The sequence below is a fragment of the Watersipora subatra genome, chromosome 3 (genome assembly GCF_963576615.1).
Source record: "Watersipora subatra chromosome 3, tzWatSuba1.1, whole genome shotgun sequence".
Classification (NCBI taxonomy): domain Eukaryota; kingdom Metazoa; phylum Bryozoa; class Gymnolaemata; order Cheilostomatida; family Watersiporidae; genus Watersipora; species Watersipora subatra.
The window spans coordinates 12,742,281-12,766,784 of record NC_088710.1 but is presented as its reverse complement, the minus strand read 5'-3'; the positions used below and the strand labels follow the sequence as shown (position 1 = coordinate 12,766,784).

The 24,504-nt window shown below is 36.1% G+C and overlaps 1 protein-coding gene across 1 annotated transcript; it reads left to right on the top strand.

Annotated features, from left to right (window-relative positions):
- The first annotated feature begins 131 nt into the window (after positions 1-131).
- On the top strand, positions 132-23,532 carry LOC137391245 (ras-related protein Rab-2). The gene is made up of 7 exons (XM_068077659.1): positions 132-283; positions 2,159-2,230; positions 6,609-6,676; positions 9,687-9,862; positions 16,915-17,095; positions 22,511-22,653; positions 23,079-23,532. The coding sequence occupies exons 1-6, from the start codon at positions 238-240 to the stop codon at positions 22,607-22,609; spliced, it is 642 nt and encodes a 213-aa protein (XP_067933760.1). The 5' UTR covers positions 132-237; the 3' UTR covers positions 22,610-22,653; positions 23,079-23,532.
- Positions 23,533-24,504: the final 972 nt, after the last annotated feature.

The following is a 24,504-nucleotide window of genomic DNA, read 5'->3' as shown; positions in this document are numbered from 1 at the left end:
GCGAGACTTCCGGTTTGATTACTAACTAAACCGACTCGCTAAGATTGACGTTGTTTATATAGGCTAAGATTTATCATATAGTGAGACTGCTAGTCCACAAAAATAATTAGTTCGCCAGTTATGTAAAGGATTTCAAGCTACGGCGTATTAACAGCTAAGATCGACAGATTGTGGAGCTGGTCAAAGCACAACCTGTAGAAAGTTAAGGTGACAGTTTGTTACCAACCAACAGTTGAGATGTCATATTCTTATCTCTTCAAATACATTATTATTGGAGATACAGGTAATGATAATAATATATTTTTGTTGTTCTTCAGCTTGAAAATAACATTACATAAAGCAGTACCTGATTCTAGATTACTCGAACTATCATAAAAAAACTATTCATATTGTCTACAATTTGGTCATTGAATAAATAATCATTTTGATAAACAAACAATTGAACTTTTTACTTACGCCTAATATTATATGTAAAGGCCTTCTAAGTATTCCGTTTTTAATTCTAAAGCCATTCTCAAGTACACGTTTACGTTGTATATAAGCTACTAAAGAACGATGAAGCGGAGTTAAAAATCCAATTATTTATAACAGTTTTTGTATTTAGAATTACAAAAATATGAGGCAGTTTTTATTTCAAGCAAAACTAATTGTTTAGTATTATTATATTAAACTAAAAACGTTTTCTAAATATATATTATCGGGATTGTAAGTCGCGAATATTTGATACATTTCCAATTTATTATTTGTGTGTTGGAGATAAAATATGTGTAAGTATTTGTTTAACTTTAAGACTACAAAGCCTGTTGATTGTAATCATCCCTGAGCATCGAAATTTTTCACCTTTTCACTTGCCAAAGTTGAAACAAACAAATATGCGCGACCTTGCGATGTTTGTACTAAGCATGTTTGTAAGGGTTTTTTTGATCGAAAACTAGTGAGGTATTTTTATAAATTGAATCTGTAAGGTTATAAATTATTTCAGACTGTGACATTGTTTGTAATACTTTCGGATGTCAGTTTGATGTTTACAATGGGCTTCACTTTATCTCTTAGTGATGTCTTCGAGTTATGTTATTACTCGAATATGATTTATTATATTGGTTTACATCAAACAGAGTATTTAGTCTAATTGAAGTTTTCTGACTACGTATTAGTAACACATCATTTAAGTTTACAGGAGACAAGATTGGTCGATGCTGTTGACTCTCACACATACATGCTATTCAAACAGAATTCACTTTCACCCTTTGTAAAATTTATCAAGAGCATCTGTTAAGTGCTCTTTGAAATTTTAGGAAAGTTTCATACATTTGGAGCAGTTTAAAACAATAGAACATTTGGGGGCAGCGAAGTTCTTACCTTCATTCTTTGGGTTTCCATGCATGATTTACTATTTTATACAGAATATTAAACAAGTCTTTGTGAAACTGACTTTTGTCTTATCTATATTTTGTAAAAACTATGTGCTCAGGTGTAGTCTAATTGGTTTATTGATAGTTAATTTACTTTGCTTTAAAGTTAGTAATGATTACTGAATAAAGCGTATAAACTCTCTGGTGCATTACGATGACAACATGTTTCAATTGAGGTGTGATTCTAATGTCTGACAAAGGGCGTTGTATCAAGGTGCTAGGTTACACAAGTAGAGCTAGTTACACAAGATACTGCGTCCAATAAAACCTACTCTATGAAGTTATAGACTTAAGACTCGTTCTGATGACTGCTTTTTGTTTTGGTTCTAAGGCGAGGCAGTACCAAGATTCATTTACTTCAATTAGATAAGACCGGATAGCCAAATGTTTGTCATAAGGTCGATGCGCACATGTGACTTGGGCACAGTTTCACCAAGGTTGACAGATCCTTATTAGATAGTCCACGTTCAGTTACGTCTTGAATGTCAAAACAACTGAAAAATCGCTTGCGTGTAACACAAGCGATTTTGGTAACTTTAACTAAAAGTTTTTTGGTAACTTTAACTAAAAGCAAGTAGGGCCAAAGCACAAGCTCATTGATACAACATCAATCTGTGTTGTCACATCGGGAAAGTATGAAATATTTTCTTTTCTAGTCAACATGTACAAAGTAAACTTGGTGATGTTTTACGTAGATACAGACAGACTTTATGATTTTAATTAGCATGGTTTATCGGGTATTTCAGGTGTGGGCAAGTCATGCCTTCTACTACAGTTCACAGACAAAAGGTTTCAGCCAGTACACGACTTGACCATCGGTAAGAGGGAGCTGTTTTGTACAGAGCTTTAGACAACCTCTGGTTCATATTTGTTGATTTTTCCAAATCAGGTGAAGTCAAATTGTTTGTGTGAACTGTCATGCGTTAACGAGCTAAATATTCTACTTTAAGGTATAATACCTGTTTACCATGTGCATTCTACCAACAAGCCAGATATTTGTTTTACCTACCATGACCACCAATGTCTGTGGTTTCACCAATGTCTGTGCTTTCACCATTGTCTATGGTTTCACCAATGTCTATGGTTTCACCGATGTCTTTGGTTTCACCGATGTCTTTGGTTTCACCAATGTCTTTGGTTTCACCAATGTCTTTGGTTTCACCAATGTCTGTGGTTTCACCAATGTCTGTGGTTTCACCAATGTCTTTGGTTTCACCAATGTCTGTGGTTTCAACCATGTCTTTGATTTCACCAAAGCCTGTGGCTTCACCGATGTTTTTGGTTTCACCAATGTCTTTGGTTTCACCAATGTCTTTGGTTTCACCAATGTCTGTGGTTTCACCAATGTCTTTGGTTTCACCAATGTCTTTGGTTTCACCGGTGTCTTTGGTTTCACCAATGTCTGTTGTTTTACCAATGTCTGTGGTTTCACCAAAACCGATTGCCAAAGCTTTATGCATTATTTCTGCATATTGCTCATACTGTTACTGCTGTTTGGCACCAAAAATCGTTTTTTTTTTCATAAGCTTTGTCTGTGTTCAAGCATATTAACCAGCAGAAATAGGTATATCGAAACACTCAAATGATTATAGGGATGTTTAGGGGGTTCTGGCTAGTCTCTATGTTAATACCAACTTGTTATCATTTGCTGCCACGGCGGGACAACAATAATCACACAATTGAAAAGTCATCTTTTACGAATTGATACACACTACTATCAGAAGCTCTCTAGCAAACCTATTTTGAATAGAATTCAAGTTGTTCTGGGACATCATCAGAATTGGGTTTCGTTTACAAAAAAGCAGTTTACGGCGTAATATTACAAAATAATGCACACATGTAGGCCTACATGAGAAAGTAAATTATTATTTGAAGTTGTCCCATTATTTTTGTGTATTACGGTATATGTTTGGCAGTGTTTATAGCATAATGAAATGTCATTTGGCGACTATCCTCTGTAAAATATTGGCAAGCAGTGCTAAATAAACGAGCCAACTTCGTGCTCGAGTTGTACCCGATCACAATGGACGAGGAACTTAGCAAAAAATCTAACATTAGCTATCAGATGTGTATTTTTACCTTGTCAGACTTCTGTCTCAGATATCTTATAATAGATTCTAAGATCTTAGGATTGGGCCGAGGTCAAGTCTAGCAGCGAGTCACATGGCATTAGAGGTACTTACAAGTGCCAATCCTGTTTGTGTAAACACGGTGCACCTAACATTATGTCTAATGAACCTACTGGGCCTACATGTTGCCGACTGGTAGCTAGACTAGTTCACACCAAGAAAACAATTACTACTGCACTGCGTAATAGGCACGTGATGAGAAGATTGCCAGCGTTGAAATATTTCTTTGTTGACTCTAATAGGCACGTGTGTAGAATGTCGGTAAGCTTGTAATGACCTTTCTTTATGCGTGACTCATTGTTCCTATTATGATTTGTTACTTGCTTTCCGAAAATAACTCGCACTTTCTGAGCTAAACTTTCACTAGACTCCAATGTCCTTTATGTTTCTAAGTACGTAATTATAGTGTAAATTCAGGTGTGGAGTGGTGGTTGTTTCAGCTGCATTGGTAAGGAACAAAAGGAAAGCTAATCCATCGCCTGATATGAAAATGTCTTTGTTTTGGTACCAGCTTATCTAATAAATGGAAATCACTAGGCAGTAGCATGCCAGGAAACTGTATTGAGTTGTGGTGGCAGCCAAATTTATTACTGTCATTTCTGCACTCTATGTTTGGAGTCGCATATCCCTAGAGTTTAGACTATCTCTTACCAACTGGATGCACAAAACGATACCAAGTAGAAAGTATTAAAAAGATTCGCTGTTATTATCATGTTAGCCTCTGCTCCTTGACACACTGATACTATGTTGCCATACTGCGACAGTGTAGTAACACTTAGGCGCACCCGTATCGTATCACTACGCTGGGCCAGCGAGCAGATCGTGTTTCCATAAGGCGCTGTAGTAGAGTGATGGTTGTGTGGCGCCTTATGTCGATGTGTTGTTTCTGCATATGAAACAACAAAAAAGCGAAACCTATGCATACAGACAAGTGTGATGTCCATGGTCGTTTCCATGGCACAAGGATAGTATTTTGCATGAGTATGTCGCTTCCAAACAGCGCCACTGAATTATGTCGAATGAGAACAACACAGCTATTTTCATAATGGTATTGCAGCGCTATATGGCAGTGTGTTTCTACATCATCGCTGTATTGAAACTAAGTAAAACTTTATGCTGGGCATGAAGTGTGACCATTGAACAACTGACCAGACAGCGTGTTACCGCTCAGTTTAAGACTGGTGAATGAGCTGGCTTGTCTCGACTTATGTGCCAGCAGTTATCGTAAAGTATCATCATCTTGAGAGGTCGGATCTCAAAGCCTTGCGCTCAACTAAACACTGACATGTAGCGACAGTAACAAGCTGAGATGACCCATAAAAGTTAGCTGCTGATTTCATATGACTCAGGAACTTAAAAGGCACAAGCTGTGTGTAGTATGTTTTTACCTTAGGTCATAAAGTTGGAGCCAGAGTTCAGGTTTTTGTGCAGTATGAACAGCTGCCTTCGATCATACGTGGAATAGTAAACAAGCAGCCTGTTGAACAGGTCAATTATTGCTGCCACTTGTAAGGTTTGTCAGCCTCTGCTGACCACGCTAATCCTTGGGAGAGGTAGGTGCATGGCGCTGTGTTGAGCGAACCTGCAGAGCTGACATTGCCAAGGTTGCTCTTATGTGCCAAGTAATGAAGTTATAATCGTTTTTCTATGAACTTCCTTTACAGTTGCAGCTACTATACATAAGGTACTATAGCTGAAGAGTCTTACAGCTATCAGCTATAGTACCTGATACTCTGATTTACTAAACCTTGTAATATATAGCATATTACAAGTAAGTGAAGTTGATTGGAAGCTGTAGAAGCTTTTGATGGGATATAAATTGACTGTCTTAAAGCCTGGTACACACTGTATAGCAGTATGTAGGGGTTATCCTTTCAGGGATTATTCTTAGATCAAGTGAACTCGTTAACGTTGGTCCCACCGAGGCCACAGAGGTTCCACAGATGTCAGAAAACATTTTAGCTATCGAACTTTTCCCATATTCCGCAGTGCATCCATGACAGTGCGTGCATTGTGCACCACTTCGGTGATGGTGATTGGCGGTCGCAGATTGCGTGATCTTTATGTTAGTTGCTGCGGGCCCAGTATTTCAGTGACTGTATGATATAATGAGCACACTATGCCACAGACATTTCGCGGATGTAAACACAGATGGGTTTGTGATAGTGTGAACAATGTTATCACAAACGATCACTGAGGTATTGCCGGATTAATGCTGACATACTGGATACAGTGTGAACCAGCCTTAAGAGAGATCACGAGCTCACTTATTGTCAGACCATCTGGACAAGTCGTCGACATAAATAACCATAATCGATAATTGTCATATTACAGATAATACAGCTAATAGATGTGTCATCTATATGATAATGACATAGATACTTTGCTCATTAAAATAAATATCGCATTAGGATATAGCGCGTTTATGGCATACCGCAATAAACATACCATGCAGTTGTTACCTTTAATGTTGGGGGTGTTCCGTGTCTGAACTAGTTCCTGGACTACTCACCATGTTCACCACCCACATTGACTGAACTGCTAATGGCTTGCCTCATGTTAGACTGTAGGTGGTGGGCAGCTTTGCTCTTTTCATTGTAAGGTAGTTTTGTTGACACTCGCCGGCCATTTTTCTATTCATAATCAACATGGAAAGCAGAATATTCTCATCGCTTAGCAAAGAGAAAAGATTGTGACACAATTTTGTTGTGACACAATTTGGTTGTGACACAACAAGATAAGGCATATGGACTTCAACACCTAACCATTATAATGTAATAGTTCAGTTTTTCACACAACCTACTACAAATTGGTTATTGGCTTGCACTGTCTTCGACTTTCCTAGTTAGGTATCTACTAGTCAGAAAATTGAAGTGTTTCACGCAACAGTGATTGTGTTCAAGTAATGTGCATATTATTATTAGAGACAGAGCGATATTTGCTTTGCAAAGAATTTCATAGAATCTATATTCAGATCTGCTATTCATATCAAAAGCTATTGCATGACATTCTGCAGGGCTAAGTGAGGAGCTGGTGAGTTTATCATACAACTCTATTGTTATTGTAGGTGTGGAATTTGGGGCTAGGATGATCAACATAGACGGCAAACAGATAAAGCTACAGATATGGGATACGGTAGGTTATTGTCTTTAGCATTTGTTGCATTTTCATGTCTGCTGTAATGCTGTGAGCATATACAGCGTGCCCTCGGGTTACGACGACATCGTTATACGATTTTTTTGCCCTACAATGTAGAACACGAGGATTTGTTGCCCTCTCCACATGAAATATCTTTCGCCATACAATATTAACAGAATTTTTTCTTGAAATTCTAATTTGACAGTCGGTATGCTGAATATATCGGAATAACAAATATGCCGATATGCTATTCACCGAAATTCCTCCCAAAACGCATGAAAGAGATACAATGCTTTATCTTTCTTAGTTTGGCGTTGTTCGTTATTTAGTTATTGCGGAAACGAGACCGGAAACAGATAGGTGATAAAATTTTAACCAATAAAAAAGTAGAAGCTCAGTAAAATCATAAAAAATTAAATTGTAAATCTTAGCTTTTAACTTTTTGAACCCTAATGGCTGGTTTTCTGGCATTGTGTGGAGTGTGTTAAAATCCCTAACGACCGGAATTCCGGCATTCACATGGCTCTGTTTACAAAAGCTGTTTCTAAGTAAAACAATCAAATGATTTCTTGCACAGATCAGAAATTTCACTTCCTTTTTTAACTGTTTTAAAGTATCTTTATCTGCTTCTCTCATTTTACTAGAACGATATCGCGAAAAAATCTATACGACTTGTTCGTTGGTAGATCATAAATGATTGTGATGCATATAAAGAATTTTATGATACTGATTATAATTTTCCAGTATATTTTGAGTCATGAAATGATGATAAACATGTGCTCGATGAATATGATACTACTGTAAATGTTTTTATGAGTTTATGAAATTTGACGAATTTTTATAGTTTTAGCCCGAATAATGGTGAGGTACTGTTTTCTTCTGTTTGATGACATTTGCTGTGGATTGCCCGACTTTTTTAATAGTGTTTTACCAAAGATCATTGTATTATGAGCACATTTGGCTTTGTTTAATAGAAGTTTAAAAACTTCAGATCGTTGGACAAATTGATCAGGGTTACTGACACGCATTGACAAAAGCTGCCAGGGTTCAGAGAGTTAAGTATGTGTTTAGTATGCTAAATTCATTTAAGTTAAGCTCAATGTTTATGTTTTGCGTCTGCCTCGAAAGTAAGAACTCCCAATGATCGTACTGCACATAGTACATTGCAACGTTACATTTTATTGCAAATCCTAAATACACTAAAGTCACTATAGGTAACTATAGCTACGAAGGCTAACGTACTATTTTGTTACTAATTTTTAATATGTACAGTAGGCCTACGTATATAAAATTTCGATGATTTTTACCAGTGGATGTTTGCATTAGATATTTACCATGGATTTCTATACCCCTCTATATAAAGTTCTCGCCTTGTGATGCCAACACTGGAATGAATTAAAATCGTATGGAAAGGGTCCGCTGTGTATATATGTGAGTTGTTGCATGACTTCCTCATGGCACCAAAAGCTTATATATGACCTACTTTTCAAAGGGTTCGGTTGATCAGTTTGTTGCCTCTTAAAGGCTGGTTCTCACTATATTGTTGTATCTCGACGTTGATGCCACAATACTTCAGTGGTTGTCGATAATAACAATGTTAACATCACAAACCCATCCATGTTTGCATCAGCTAATACTCCGTGACATAGTGTTCTCATTTTTCTTTTTAATTTTTCGCGAAGAAACCTCTTTGTTTTCTCGTGCTCGAATAAAATACAGTGGAACCTTGGTTCTTGAACATAATCCGTTCCAGAAAGTTGTTCGAGTACCGAGTTGTGCGAGATCTAAAACAGTTGTTCTCATTAGAATTAATTTATGTGAACTTTAATCCATTCCAAGCTGAGATAACAACTTCGGTAAAGTATTTTTTAACATTTTACACCATAGACTGTACTGTATACTATATACTATAAATAAAAGCAGGTAGATATAGATCGTGTTTATTTTTAATAAAACATTTTTATCTATGATGATGAAGACAGTAAGCAAAAAGTAAACACATTTACAGTTTTATTTTTCCTCCTAATTTCAACAAAACACTTCTTTCATGATATGAAATTTAAAAGTTATAGTTGTGTAAAAAAGCTTGAAAACCTTTATAGTGGTCTTCTATTTCCTCTTAATTCATTTGAACTGCTTAGAATTATTTTTTATGATATGAAGTTTAAAAGTTAGAATGGTAAATGTTGTATACAGTATGTTATATAAAAATAAATTTTCTGTCCAAAGACTTTTTTATTACTCGGGCAACGCCGGGTAGCACAGTTTGTATTAATATATAAAATATATATAAGAAGTGAGTTATCCTATCTTTATATTCAAAAGTAACTAGATGACTAAACGTAAATAAGATAATGTAAAATTCAAAGCTACAAACGAACTCTATACTAATAATAACAAGTGTAGTGGGTACAGTTTAATACAATACTTGCCATAGACTCACATACTATATAAAATGCATAGTTTGTAGCTGAAATGTCAGAACATTTATTCAGAGAGCTATCTGTCTCACATTTTAGGTGGCTCTATGTCACATGAGTAGCTTAATGTATTGATCTTGCATGTTTGTCTTAGCAAGTGTTTGTTTCTAGAACGTGTGATTCCATTAAAAATGATTGTCATGAGTAATGCATCACATGTTTATTAGTGTCATGCCAATCATCATATTATGTCACCTAAAACCACAAAATCGTTGTATATCTAAAACTGTAGGAAGAAGGAGATTTGTCTTCTCTTGGCAAAGAAGATAACTTCTTATAATGTATGATTCTTCTTTCGGCTTTTCCCTTTAAGGGTCACTACTGCATATGTTGTATCCTAGTACAAAATATATTGTGACCATTTGCTCAAGAGATTCCAGATAACTCATAATATATGATTACATCTTATTGTCATAGTCTTGATCTATCTGTTATTAAATATTCGTTGTAATGTTTATAGGCATTGGGAGCTGTTTCTATCCCTTTGTCATTTTATGATACAATATCATTTGTCGTTCATCGTTTAGGCTGGCCAGGAGTCTTTCAGATCGATAACGAGGTCATACTATAGGGGCGCTGCCGGAGCACTTTTAGTCTATGACATTACTAGGCGGGACACATTCAACCATTTAACCACCTGGCTCGAAGACGCAAGGCAGCACTCGAACTCTAATATGGTCATCATGCTCATCGGCAATAAGAGGTATAAAAGCGGTCATACCCTATGACCCTATAAATACTTTTGTATTTTATATAGTGAATTTCATTTTCAATTCATACATTTTTGTTATAACTGAAAAGCAAATTTTCCAATCAAGCACTTGTATGAATGTAAGATTGTAATTATCGTGTTAGCTATCAGGGTATGACAACTCCCTTTTTCATTTTTGAGTTTTTTGCCACATTTGTTTCTTGTTGATGTTATTTATCCAATAATCAGGAATTTGTGAGGTTTGCCAAAGCTAAGTATGTTAGAGATATGATTTTTGGCTTTGTTAGTTACTGACAAAGAGGGTAGTTATGTTAGTAACAAAGAGGGTAGTTAGGTTAGTAACAAAGAGGGTAGTTATGTTAGTAACAAAGAGGGTAGTTAGGTTAGTAACAAAGAGGGTAGTTAGGTTAGTAACAAAGAGGGTAGTTAGGTTAGTAACAAAGAGGGTAGTTAGGTTAGTAACAAAGAGGGTAGTTAGGTTAGTAACAAAGAGGGTAGTTATGTTAGTAACAAAGAGGGTAGTTAGGTTAGTAACAAAGAGGGTAGTTAGGTTAGTAACAAAGAGGGTAGTTAGGTTAGTAACAAAGAGGGTAGTTAGGTTAGTAACAAAGAGGGTAGTTATGTTAGTAACAAAGAGGGTAGTTAGGTTAGTAACAAAGAGGGTAGTTAGGTTAGTAACAAAGAGGGTAGTTAGGTTAGTAACAAAGAGGGTAGTTATGTTAGTAACAAAGAGGGTAGTTAGGTTAGTAACAAAGAGGGTAGTTAGGTTAGTAACAAAGAGGGTAGTTAGGTTAGTAACAAAGAGGGTAGTTAGGTTAGTAACAAAGAGGGTAGTTAGGTTAGTAACAAAGAGGGTAGTTATGTTAGTAACAAAGAGGGTAGTTAGGTTAGTAACAAAGAGGGTAGTTAGGTTAGTAACAAAGAGGGTAGTTAGGTTAGTAACAAAGAGGGTAGTTAGGTTAGTAACAAAGAGGGTAGTTATGTTAGTAACAAAGAGGGTAGTTAGGTTAGTAACAAAGAGGGTAGTTAGGTTAGTAACAAAGAGGGTAGTTATGTTAGTAACAAAGAGGGTAGTTAGGTTAGTAACAAAGAGGGTAGTTAGGTTAGTAACAAAGAGGGTAGTTAGCTTAGTAACAAAGAGGGTAGTTGTTGACCACTTATCAACTTCTGAGGGAACACATAAACTTTGACCTCTTTTGCTATCAAGTTTGGTGAGTTCGATTCACATGTTAAACTCTGCAACTAAGGTGGTCAGGTTAAGTCTCGTCATCATATATGCATTCAAACTCAGATAACTTGCCCTCAGATAGCTCGAACACATGGTTAACTCGAATGGATTTGTTTGGTCCGTTCCTACGCAGTGATAAATTGCTTTAGATAACTCGACCTCAACATCATTAACTCGAACAGTTTTTTGCCCAACGGCTACCGGAGGCGGTTGTTATCACTTTAGAATATCACTTTATTCCAAGCCATAGATATAAACATCAACCTTTAGTAGTTCTCAGACGTCGTTATTACCATCATCAGCAAAATATTTTTGTTAACGACTTTTCTAAAGGTTTGCAGAACATCAAATTTTACCAAACATCCGCTCTGCGATGGTCCTTCGAAAGCAAGGAAAAGCTAGGTAATGGTACGCCGTCAGTACGTGTGAGTTTTTTTTTTGAGGAATTTATCAAAATAACTTTATCTTGAGTGTGTTTTTCTTGCTATAGCCATACTATAATGTATCTAAAACCTGCTATAAGTAATTACGCAGAATGTAGATCTATGCATATATAACTTTTTTGCAGTTTTCAAAACCTGACAAAAGTGCAATTTTTGTGATCAGTTTGTTTGAATGAGTGAGATATTGTAACAACATTAGAGTTACCTGTTAGTAACTCTTTGCAAGTCAAGGTACCATTTGCTATGCAGTCAAGTATTTAAAGGTTGGTTACACCGGTGTTTGGCACTCAAGCTGCTGAGCACCGACATGTTGGAAATGCTTTCCGCTAGACCCACACGCGCTATAGTTGCGCGACAGTTCGTTTCAGGTAAAATGACATTGTAAAGGAAACGTCAGGAAAATTCATTCGCTTGTTAAATACTTGACTTTTTTTCGCAAATTCAGTGGCTGTTAAGCGAATGACATACAACAACGTACAACATGCATGTAGTACAAACTACTGTACATTACCAGCCACTATACTTTCATTAAGAATTGTCATCTCGTTTGTTTAAAAAAATTAGACAACTTTTTATTGAGATTATCATAGTTTGTTGAGCTTTGGTGAATGCTTGTCCAGACTAATATTTTAGCTTTTTTTTGTTTATAAAGCGGCAGCCTTTTGGTGTTTGGCATCATATAGTTGTCATGCATAATATAGCAGTGACTTACGCTATATAGAAATTGTCCTCACTTAACTACTGGGTTAAATGCTGAAGACTGTCGTTACGTGATTCCATCATTAAATGGATTTTTTTCTTCCTTCGAGCCTTAATTGATAAACATTTTGTTTGTTAGTATTCTACCTTATTATATATGTATAGGCTTTTTATTTGGCTTTTGTACGAGAGCATAAACAAATTTTAGGCTACCGTAGAGTACATTGCGGTAGATGTTACATATTTTGCCTACCTATTCTTTGTTTACATGGTATTTATTTTTTCATTTAGTAATTATATGTAGCATTAGGTAAATGCCCAGCATGGCACGAGTAATAAAAACATTTTTGCACCAAAACTTTACTTTTAATCTACATGTACATACTGTATACAAAATTTACCATCCTAACTTTTAAATGAAGGCGTTTTGTTATTTCTGTGTACTGTGTTTATTTCTGTGTATTTCATACTTTACCAGCTGCAGTGTCTTCTTTAGATCTATACTGATTGTAATAGTCTTGCTGTCCATGAGAGTTTTAGCATTTTTCTTCTGGTCAACAGTTCTGGCATTATCCTGGGTGAAGTGTTAAGCATGAAGTCTTCAAAGATTAGCATGTGTAATGAGTATGTACACAGTTTATTCCATAGTAAAGCCAGTTGGACAGTGTAGTGTATCAGATAAATGCCTGTCTGCAGAACTGGAGGTTCCAAGTTCAAATCCAGTGCACAGCAGATGTTCCATTGCTAAAACTGTGTTGCTACAACTGGACTCACGGACAGACAAACACTGCGATTTATATACCCTACAGGATGAAATTATTCAATGGATTTAATAATTCGCGTACTATCAATTCCGCGAATTATTGAAATCCGCGAATAACTGGTTTTATTTTTAACACAAGGGTGAATAACTACTACCTCAAATTAAAAACTAGTCGTTAGACAGAGTTAGTAAACGTAGCTGAGTTCCAAATCTTCGTCGGGGCTTCAAGTTAAGCCCATTACCGATGCTTCAGACTTCTTTACAAAATTATTCAAGGTTGTCAAGAGTTATTCGGAATTCGGCACGGCGTCATCATCGCAAAAATCTCTCCTGCAGTTCTTTACGTTGAAAAAACTCATAACTTACCACAAGTTGTTGGTTTACCCAAAGCCTCCACATCGATAAATATTCATAAAAACCTCTGGATTCAGTCAAAAATTTATAGCTTACCATGATCGACATAAATTTCCTAGCTGAATAGAAACCTAAACACGTGGTGTACGCACGTGAAGGTTTTACTCTATTGCTAGCTGCTTTCATGGATTTATTCCCAAATGTGTTCAGCCGCAAATAATTTAGTCCGCGAATATGCTTGAAAAGACAATTCTCGCGAAGTTTAACTCCACGAATAATTTCATCCTGTAGGGTAAATAGGTCTGTTTTATAATACTTCATCTACAAAATTTATTAGCCTTACACCAGCTACTGTACATGTACATCGCAACTCCAAGTCATCATTAAGCGAGCCAGTCACTAAGGGAGGACTATTTGTATTGTTATATGGGTTTGTGTCCTTTGAATTAGAGATGCCCCGATTCTAATTTCACCAGCCGATTCAGATACCGATTCGATATACCGATACTTATTGAAAAATAATCCGATTCAGATACCGGTTCAGATCTTTTGGGTTGCATAGATAATTGTTAATTTTATTATGCAAATATAAATATAATGCAAAGAAAATATAAATATTCATGTATTATTTGTTTGGATTTATGGAAAAAAGACATACATGTATAAACATTCATATACTGCCATACCGTGCATCTAGTAACAAAGCAGTCCATGGTTCTTGAAATCTGTTATTAATAATGGTAATTACTGTTAGTGGTACAGCTTTATCTGTGATAATTAAGTCTTTCTTCTACTGCTGAACGAACTGCTGCGCCTGTACTGTTTAGAGCAAGTAAATGTTTCGTTTAATTACCGTTAGTGATTCAATTATCTCAGTGAGATGTCTTTATCTTCTATCACTATCGATGTAGCCAGTAGTACTGAAGGCTCACTTGCCACAGATGACGGAGGACAGGCTAAATACCGATAAGCCACTGAGATTAATTTATGCGATACAAACGATACATCATATAGTCAGGATCAAGAGACAGATAGATAACTTTATGGGTTTATGCATCGGCTGCTCAAATTACTTTCATAATGCTAGTAAATAGAAACATTACTCTGCATTCATGTTTCTCATGATTGTTCTTTTGTTCGTGGTTGGCTGCAATAAATCATATCGCTGTAATTGGGAAATACCACACTTTGTGATTACGTCCTGACTAACGCCAAAATATTCCTCAGCTGTGTGGATGTTTATTAGGCTATAGACATGAAATAGATTGTGTGACAGGCTTGGAATTCATTAGGTAAAAAGAAAAAACTTGCAGCTGATAATTTGTTATTAGTGTAGCAGGCTAAAATACAGTTTTCTGCTAAATAGTTGACCTGTAAAAAGTATCTGAATTTTCCGATTTTTTAAGAAACGATCGGCCGATACCGATTCAGATACTTAACACCCATATCGGCACCGATACCGATTCCGATATTAGAATCGGGGCAACTCTACTTTGAATGACCTAAAGGTTTTAGCCTGCGAGGTATGGTTTTTCACTTAACTCTGCCACTGACAATCTGTGATCGTTTGAAAGAGACAGTGTGATAACAAGTATAGTGCCAAATTTTCAAACAGTTTAGTTTTAAATTGTGGCACACTGCCCATAAAATGAAGAATATTGAGATACCTTTATCGCTAATGAAAACGCGATTCCGTAGCGGGGATCTGATCTTCGCAACACAGACCTCTTCACCCTACTAGGCAGTTGCACAAAAATTGCTACTTTGCATAATTTTCTTGTGCCATGCACTTTAAACCAGCATATTTTTGTTCATCTGTTTTTAGTCAGCGAAGGTAATGCCCTAATACCAGGAACTTTGATTGGTTGTCTGACAATATTTGTGCAAATCTGTGTAGAACAACTAGATTAATGGTCTTATTGCTGTCTTTTATTGCTCATCAACCTGCCGGTTGACAAACAACACAAGAGCTCGTTTATGCACAAACAATGATTTACACTCATACCCTGGCAGTCTGATGTGCTGTGAGAGATCGTCAGGTGTGCCAATAAAGGACACGGGACGACTATCATCAATACCCTACCAATTTACATTATAGAACAGCGTTTTTTCATTGAAAGAATGATCTTTTTCTTTCAATACCCATAATTTACTTTACTATTTTATGTTTTTTGTCTCATGGTCTAATTTGTTTCAAACAGTATTGACCGTGTAGATAAGGTTAATATCTATCTGCACAATTATCATGCCAAAAGGCGTTGATTAGTGCAGTTTTTTTAGTGTTGGTCCACCATCTTGAATGTTGTGAGTTCGAATCCTGATTCTAGCAATCTTTTATTCTAACTTCTAACTGTGGATTTGGACAGGCGGACAGACTTTTATCTTATAGCAAATATTTGTGATATTGACTTTCAACAGGCCTTGTAATATATATAATTATAAAACATCCATTTTATAAACAATGTGATGGATTATCAAATCTTGTGCATATATGTAAACTAGCTGCGCCTTCGGCGTTGCCCAGGTATTAAAAATCAGCTTATAAACAGTGAAGTGATGAGGTTTCCTTACCACTTGCTGGCAGGCAAATTTCCAGCAAGTGGCAGGTCATTGCCAAGTGGCCTGCCACTTTGCCAATGGAAAATTTTACTAAGCTAGTTAGTAACCTTCAAATGCCGGTAGGCAATGACATTGCGTCAGCATTGTTGCCCAGCTAGGCTATTCTAATAATAGCTATAGCCGGAATGCAGACAGATATATGACATACAGACATACTTTGAGAAATATATATATAGATTAGTACTTGCAAGTTATTCTATAGACTATTAACATGGTAGTATCAAGCTTTCAGTTGGGATAATAGCATATATAGTACCTTCAGACGGTCACTTTGAAACTCTGGTCTAAACAATGAAATCACTAGAGACAATGATCCAAACTAGAGACGTCTGCATTTACAAATCAAGAACCATTCCGGAGGCCGATCTGATCCACCTGATCTAAAGTAAAAACTGGCTCAAACCAGATTACTCGTGTTACATGGTTATTATTTCTTTTAATATAAAAATACTGATAAAAATATATTTGTTAGTGTTTAAAAGAAGAGACTGATTAAATTTAATAACACTAGTAAATAGAAGTATCACATTTATATTTACACTTTGGGGTTTGAGTATCACACTACAGGCCTTTCTTATGATTGGCTGTGATGCTGATCTTGAGCTGTGATTGGCTGATCACCATTATAATTGAGAATTGAGATAGGTATTGTTGGTCGAATTTATTTGCTACATTGCTACGGCATGAATAAAAGTGATTTGTTTGAATATTATCAGATATTTATACTTGAGTGATAAAAACTTTCAAATTATCACATTTGTTAGTGCGGTAAACCGAGGTACTATCGTCGTGATCAATATTGGATTTGTAGAGAGATTATTGGTTATTGGTTAATATTGATGCAGGTATTTCATCTCCGTACTGCTACTTATAGCAATACCTGAGTCAGGCCAAAACTGGTCAACTGACCTCATAAGGAAATTGTTTTGATTTGCAGTGATCTGGAAGCAAGACGAGATGTGTCCAAGGAGGAAGGTGAGGCCTTTGCCAGGGAACACGGGCTAATATTCATGGAGACCTCAGCTAAGACAGCCAGTAATGTGGAGGATGCCTTCATCAACACAGCCAAGGAAATTTATCAAAAGATTCAAGATGGTGTTTTTGACATAAACAATGAGGTAGGAAAATATTTTCTTAAGCAGATGTATATACATTTTAGCTCAAGAGGCGATTCCATTAAAGATGAACTTACACAAAATTTTAGTAGATTTGATCAGAAACTATCGGTATTTTTCTATCGTCTGCAATTGATTTTAATATTTGAGATAACTCGACTGCCAGGATGTTGCAAGATAAAAATCGACAAAACTTTACCTCGGTTAAAATGTGGATACCTTAATAATTACCTAGAACTGCGTAAAATGCTTTTGCCGTGACCAAACTGTGCAGTCTATATCCACAGTTACTAAATAACCAAATTAAGTCAATGTAACTAACAAAATTCAATATAATTAAAATTAACAAAACTAGATCACGGTTAAAAAGCTCCGAAAAAAATACGTGTAAAATGAAGTCACCAGCTGCTATCGTTGCTATAGCTGATATCATCTATTACATTCAAGTTGCAGAGATACGCGTCTCTATTCTGTCAGTCTCTTTGCAACTATTATTAGACATCATAATTTCACTTTCGCTGAATCCGAGTGTATAAACTGTGATTAAGTTTTGTCAATTTTAATCTTGAAACATCCTGGCAGTCAAACTACCGTGCTTTTTGGACTATTAGCCACTACTTTTTCTGATGTTTTGAGCCATGCGGCTTATATAAGGATGCGGCTATTCTGTGATTTTTTTCTTCCACCGCTAGGGCGTATCAACCGGAATCTCCGGTTAGTGCGCCTCTAGCGGTGAAAAAAAGGAAACAACACCTAAGGGCCTGTTCCATTAAGCACTGGGTTAAAAAGCATCTGTTGATACGGAACAGTGCCTGACGGCACTGTTCCGTTTTAACTAGCAAAGTTGCTGCCGTGTTAAAAAGCACCGTCTTGAGTTTTGCACCCTATACAAAGGTACAGCCTATGTATTGTTTTATCTTCGTTTTTTTGAAAATGGAGCAGATGCGGCTTATATAAGGGTGCGGTTAATAGTCCGAAAAGTACGGTACCTCAAACATCAGAAGCAATCACAAATGATAGAAAATGGAGCAGATGCGGTTTATATAAGGGTGCGGTTAATAGTCCGAAAAGTACGGTACCTCAAACATCAGAAGCAATCACAAATGATAGAAAATGGAGCAGATGCGGCTTATATAAGGGTGCGGTTAATAGTCCGAAAAGTACGGTACCTCAAACATCAGAAACAATCACAAATGATAGAAAATGGAGCAGATGCGGCTTATATAAGGGTGCGGTTAATAGTCCGAAAAGTACGGTACCTCAAACATCAGAAGCAATCACAAATGATAGAAAATGGAGCAGATGCGGCTTATATAAGGGTGCGGTTAATAGTCCGAAAAGTACGGTACCTCAAACATCAGAAACAATCACAAATGATAGAAAATGGAGCAGATGCGGCTTATATAAGGGTGCGGTTAATAGTTCGAAAAGTACGGTACCTCAAACATCAGAAGCAATCACAAATGATAGAAAAATACCGACACTTTTTTTATAAAATCTACTAAAATTTAGTACAAGTTCATCTTTAAACACTTTTGTACAATTTATCAGTCATTCCATTAATAGAGATTTCTCAAGATTCCTCTGCGCAAGGCAGCGTCAGCGCGTAACTTTTGAAGTTATTGGCTAGATAGCGGCTAGTGGAGTAGTTGATCAGTACCTGATTATGATCTATTCTATGTCAATAGTCTTGGTGAGTCATGGTTAACAGGCGATCATGTGATCAGTCCGTTATCTAAATGTATAGCAATGACTCACATAGCTCATAGACTAGATAATAGGGATACTAGATCATCATATTGTCGGTACTTCATAGCTCGAGTTCTGTTTTTCTTTAAATGCATAAATCTCAGGCTTCGCAGAATCTTAAGGGCTGCATTTGATGTTGAAATGTGATGTTCATGGTAATGGTAATGGTAATCAGACAGGGCCTACAGATGTGGTAGTGATAATCGATAGTGGGCATACATCGTCAGTTTACTTTGTCATAACATGTGTATATATACACATATATATTTTATTTATATACATGTATATTATTTATATGTGTATTGATAACTTAATTATTTATATGTAGTATTATGATTATTTCTTTAATGATTAATGTAACCAATGGTCAAGTAGTAAACATTGAAAATTTATCAGAATACAGTCGCTTTGCCAAAGGGCCGACTCACTCGAGTCATGCCTTGTTATATAATTTGGGCGATTTTGGAAATATGTTGCTAAGCTTTACACTAATCTTTGTTTTATTATTTGTTAATGAAACATGTTTGAGTGTTATGGGGATAAAAGTCTGGAGTGTTTATCATTCAGCATATTTCAAGTGCATTGCAGGCTGAAACAACTCCATATTCACTTTCTTCTTAAATCAACATTCAGTAACAAGGTGCTTCATTGGAAATTTTAATTAAAATAACAAAATTGAACAAAATTATTGTCTTGTACACAAATGTTTTTGCTCACAGCACTAATTTATTTAGATATAATTTAAATAAATAGATATTTATATTTACACAAGTATAATAATTAATTGCTCAATTCTTATCCTTGGCTATTTCTTAGAAATACCACTCCGTTGAGCACTCCTAGTTAGTGTAAGTATTTGGAAAGGTTTATAAGATAAAATCAGAGAGTAGCAGTTAGTATGTCCTGTTATCAAATTCGGTGTTAAAGATGTAGTTGCGTCAAATTTAAGTTGATCTTAAAAGAAAGCATTTTTTTTTTCTCTATCAGTTGATATGTTGTTTTTTGTGTTACGCGATCGCATTGCCAAGATATTTGAAGATTAAAACCGAAAAAATCTGATCGCCGTAAAAACGCTCAGGCCACAAAAACGTGCCCAGACTTGCCCAAAATGATGTCACGCGTTAGGCAACCTGTCTCTATCTCTCGTATTCACATCGGCTATTTGCGATAAAAGTCTAGTCTTACGCGGCTCTATTGGCATATATCTTATTTTGTATTTGCTCATGTTGGCTAGAATAAAATTTTAAATCCTGCTACAGATGCATTATTATGAATGTTTCAAAGGCCTCAAATAACGAAAATTGAAAATTTGTTCTACTCACTTTCTCCAAATGTTGTGTAAACATTTGGGTACCGACTACCAATTCTACCGGTCTACGGTAATTCTGTCAAGTCACTATGTAGAACGCGGTCTTTGTATCAGCAGCTACCCATTATACTAACGATATACCGCCTCTTATAAGCCCCGCCCACATTATGCCTGTCGCCTATCTTTGGGGCAGGGCTGTATATCATTGCCTACACCGTCTACGTACTAGTTTCTTACTAGTAGTATTCTTACCGAATACTATCGAAGTGAAATAAGCAAGCCACGTCTTTGAAAAGAATATAGACAGGGATAGAGTGTTAAGGATGAGAAGTCTGCTGCAAACTGGATTTGAACTCACCTTCTCCAGTTCTGCGGACATCCATATACCATATCACTACAATATTCTGCAAATCATGTTTTGCATTATCTTCAACAATATTATTTTATTATATAATTTTTACAAGCAAAATTATTTTCATCTCGGCATAAAACTTTTATTAAAAATATTCATTAAGTCGTGGCCACTCAGATAGTATTAGCTGATACAATAAGACAAATTCATCTACTGCAACAAACTCAAACAAAACATCATGGCTTATGCAGCACGCATTCAAGTCTCTCTTTCCACTTTATGGCAGTTTCCACACTGACAAAGCTTCTTCGGCTGGTGGGACGACATAAACATTCTGTAATCAGTAAAAAAAATGCAATAAATATATGTCATTCATAGATATGTCATTCTAAAGCGTATCTATTGACAGCTTCCAAATTAGGAGTTAAATAGATTGCGAGTGTAATTTTAAAAACGAATAAACATTTAATAAGGGCACAAGCAAGCCAAGCTAACGATTCGAAGCTTTGGTTCTGGAAATTAAAGATTTGCAATGATCAATCGATTTTACCCACTTCCTACGAGTGAAAATAATTGGTAATCATGACTCTAATTTACCAAAGAAAATTCGGAAAAAATATTAAAGCTAGGTAAAACGGCAGATAAGCTATGCAACGATGATTGGAGATAGCAAAGAATTATCATTTTATTAATTAGTAAATGTATTTATGACTATAAAAATATTATATTTACTCAAGTATAGAAGACTCTAAGTTAATTTACCTCCATTCTGTCTTCCTCTGCAGCGAAACTCTGCTGACGCCTGTCAACAGCCATAGGCTGTCTACTCCAATATTTTACTAAAAGTTGCTCAAATAACTCTGAGTCGCAGTCGCTATACAAAACTATGTATAACTTAGTAATTGTTGAAACGCATTGAATCAGTAACGTTGAGAATTCTCTGACGATGAGATTCTTCGAGATCACAGACAACCCGTTTTACGAGTGATAACATTTATTACGGCCTATATAAAGATTTCGCGCTCATGATTGGCTAACGAAGCGACCTCATATTTATCGCTCGTGGTTTCGTTTCAGATACCTTGCTTGTGACGTCACGAAATAGGCACCCGCTGGAACGTGAGCTTTTTAAAAGAGGGCCTCATTCAAACGCATATATCTCTGGACAGGGTTGGTCTACAAAGACAAAAATGGCATCAAATTGTAGCTGATGTTTTAGCCTTTTATGGGTCCTAATTTCATTAAATTGACTTTTTTGACGCAACTACATCTTTAATACCTCAGACTTTAGGACCTCAGACTTATCCCGACTTTTACTTGAAAGTAACTCGTGTTGCTCCTAGGTTACAATTTTCAGCCACTGTCCATGGCCGTGGTTTAAATAATCTGCTTTAAAGTCTGTCTACATGAAATATCAACTTACGATATTTGTCTGCTGACCTGCTCCACCAGAAATGACCTCTTTTAAATCAATCCATGACATCTCATTTGTAGCTTTGATAAACCTAATAACTGTAGCAGCCATGCAGGAAACATATCATTGTTGGTAAAATAAGTTGTATATTTGTGTCTTTATTTTTAGCTGTATCAAAAAAATCGATTACTGGAAATGTATTGCGTGATTGTTAATTGTCTATCATTTATTTGTTGAGACGATATGGCCACATTTTCGCACAAATTAATCAGTATTTTAGTATTGGCTTTGTTTTGTCAAGCAATATTATCTCAACGATATCGATGTTTTAATTTTTATCGATCAAATATTTATCGAACTTTGCCATTGTGATGCCGGTCCGTGGCGATCTTTCAAAGTATCTACCTTCTGTCAATCGCATTTATGTCATCATCACTGGCTTTTATATTCGTTTTTAGATACTCCATTTGTGTTCATTTCTCTCATTGTTTTCCTAATGCTGATATGCGTACTTATCTTACCTCGCAGCTGATTGGTCTAAATATTAAGCGTCGATAGATGATTTATCTAAATGTTAAATGTCAATTCTTGTAGGCCAATGGCATAAAGCTTGGTCCTCAACACGCACCCCCAGCGGGCGGTGCTTCTGGACAAGCCGGCAACTCGGGTAACAGCGGAGGCGGTTGCTGTTAAGGTTTTCACTTCTAGTCTTTCTCATGGCCACTTCCTGTTTCTCGGTAAGACAATGAGCGAACTACAATTCTACCTTTAATCTCTTTCCAATTTCATGCTTATTGATGCACGGAACTTTGTTGTTTATCATAATAGACGAAAGAGCGCAACTCCGTTGTGCGAGTTGCTTTACCAATCTGAGTTGTACTTAATGTCGTTGAACAATTGATAACTAAAATCAATATAATTGTTTTTCTACATTTTTGAAATAACTCGGTTGATAGGAGTCTGCGATATTTCATGAGTCACTAGTTCTCGTCAGACATCCTCAAGGAGTTACTAGAAAATATCTATTGGCAGCCAGTATACATCATACCGAAGAACGATTCGGTAAACATCAGGTTATTTTTGTGTGATTATTTTCTCGTATTCTTACAAGTCTGTCATCATTTCAAAACAATGTGTCTTACCATCATGCCAAATGTTGCAGAGAGCAGTCATGCGGAGTCGAAGGGAATTGCGCAAGACAAGCTACAAATGTATTTATGATATTTTATTGTTGGCAACCACGATAAAGATTCGAATGTAACCTTCTGTGTTATTATAAAGTCTACTGTATTAACCATTCCATATAAATGTATGATTGTTGTTTAAGTTGACAGTGCATCATTTCAACACCATTCTCTGGTTTAAGAACAAATATGGTGATAGGTGGTAACATATTTGTGTTATGTTATGCTGTGTCCTTGGTTTTGCTCGACTCGTGTTGACTGGCAGGGCAGAATGTCCTGTGTGTTTTATCCATATTTGCTAACATTTCTACACTGTTATACCTATTAAATATTCTCTCCCTTAGTTAAGATAAGAGCGATTATACAATATAGTAATATGTCACAAACATTGTAACAGCTTTTCCTGTTATTAAAGTTTAACTTCAAAAATGACATGATGCCCTGATGCTGGTGGAAGGCTTCCTTTTGTTTGTTTGAAATAACTGGAGACCATCATACGGTTAAAGAAATTGTGGCACAGAAGTTCATGCTAAGACACTTTGGGTGCATTTTAAGTTTTAAATTGTCTAGAATACAAGCTGGCTGAGGCAACAGTAATTCATCAGTCATACTCCATGCTAAGGTCATGGTCAGTCACATCATTGGCGAATAGAAACTACTTTCATTAAACCGGCCAATAGGGAATCACGATTGCAGTCAACTAGCCAATACAAGTTTTTTAGCAGTTATGCATTTATTGTTTATTAATGTTATAACATAAAAATGTTGATTAGACTATTTTAGCTTGCTAATAACTAATAATCTAATAATTATTTGTAATGGCACTGAATAGACGAAGATTAACCCTATTCCACCAAAATGAAAAAATGTTTTACATTTGTTCAGAACATTACGGACAATTAAATATATACATGCCTACTTGTAATATTATTTTTTCATAATTTACTGGATAAATTACATCTCTAAATTACATAGTCTAAATGCCCTTTATAAAAAAAGAACATTGTTATGTAACCAAAAATTCCAATGCTAAAAAGTAGATGAAGAGAAATGAGCTCAGCTGATCAATGTCCGGTATTGCAACAGCCTAAAATGCTCTATTCATTCAATTATAAACACTCCCCCTTTGTACAGCCCTTAGTCTATGATGGTTAGCCATGGCAACAGTCAGAATATAAGGCTAAATGCGTGGCTACTCAGGCTAGGCTTCTGGGGGGCCGTACAGTCGTCAACGAAACACTTTTGACGCGGGTATATTCGGCCTGAAGCTTGCAATGAGCTGCTGCCCAAGCTGTTCCTATGTTTCAATATTAAAATGGACATAACCTGATTGATACGATCTCTAATACAATCTACTGAAATTTTGTGTGAGTTGATCTTCAACTAATACCAGTTATAATTTTA

What these genes read in the sequence shown, in the direction of transcription:
- LOC137391245 (XM_068077659.1), top strand. Translation starts at nt 238, where the DNA reads ATGTCATATTCTTATCTCTTCAAATACATTATTATTGGAGATACAG. An exon ending in ATGCTCATCGGCAATAAGAG is followed by an intron (nt 9,863 to 16,914) that starts GTATAAAAGCGG and finishes TTTGATTTGCAG; the next exon opens with TGATCTGGAAGCAAGACGAG. An exon ending in TTTTTGACATAAACAATGAG is followed by an intron (nt 17,096 to 22,510) that starts GTAGGAAAATAT and finishes CAATTCTTGTAG; the next exon opens with GCCAATGGCATAAAGCTTGG.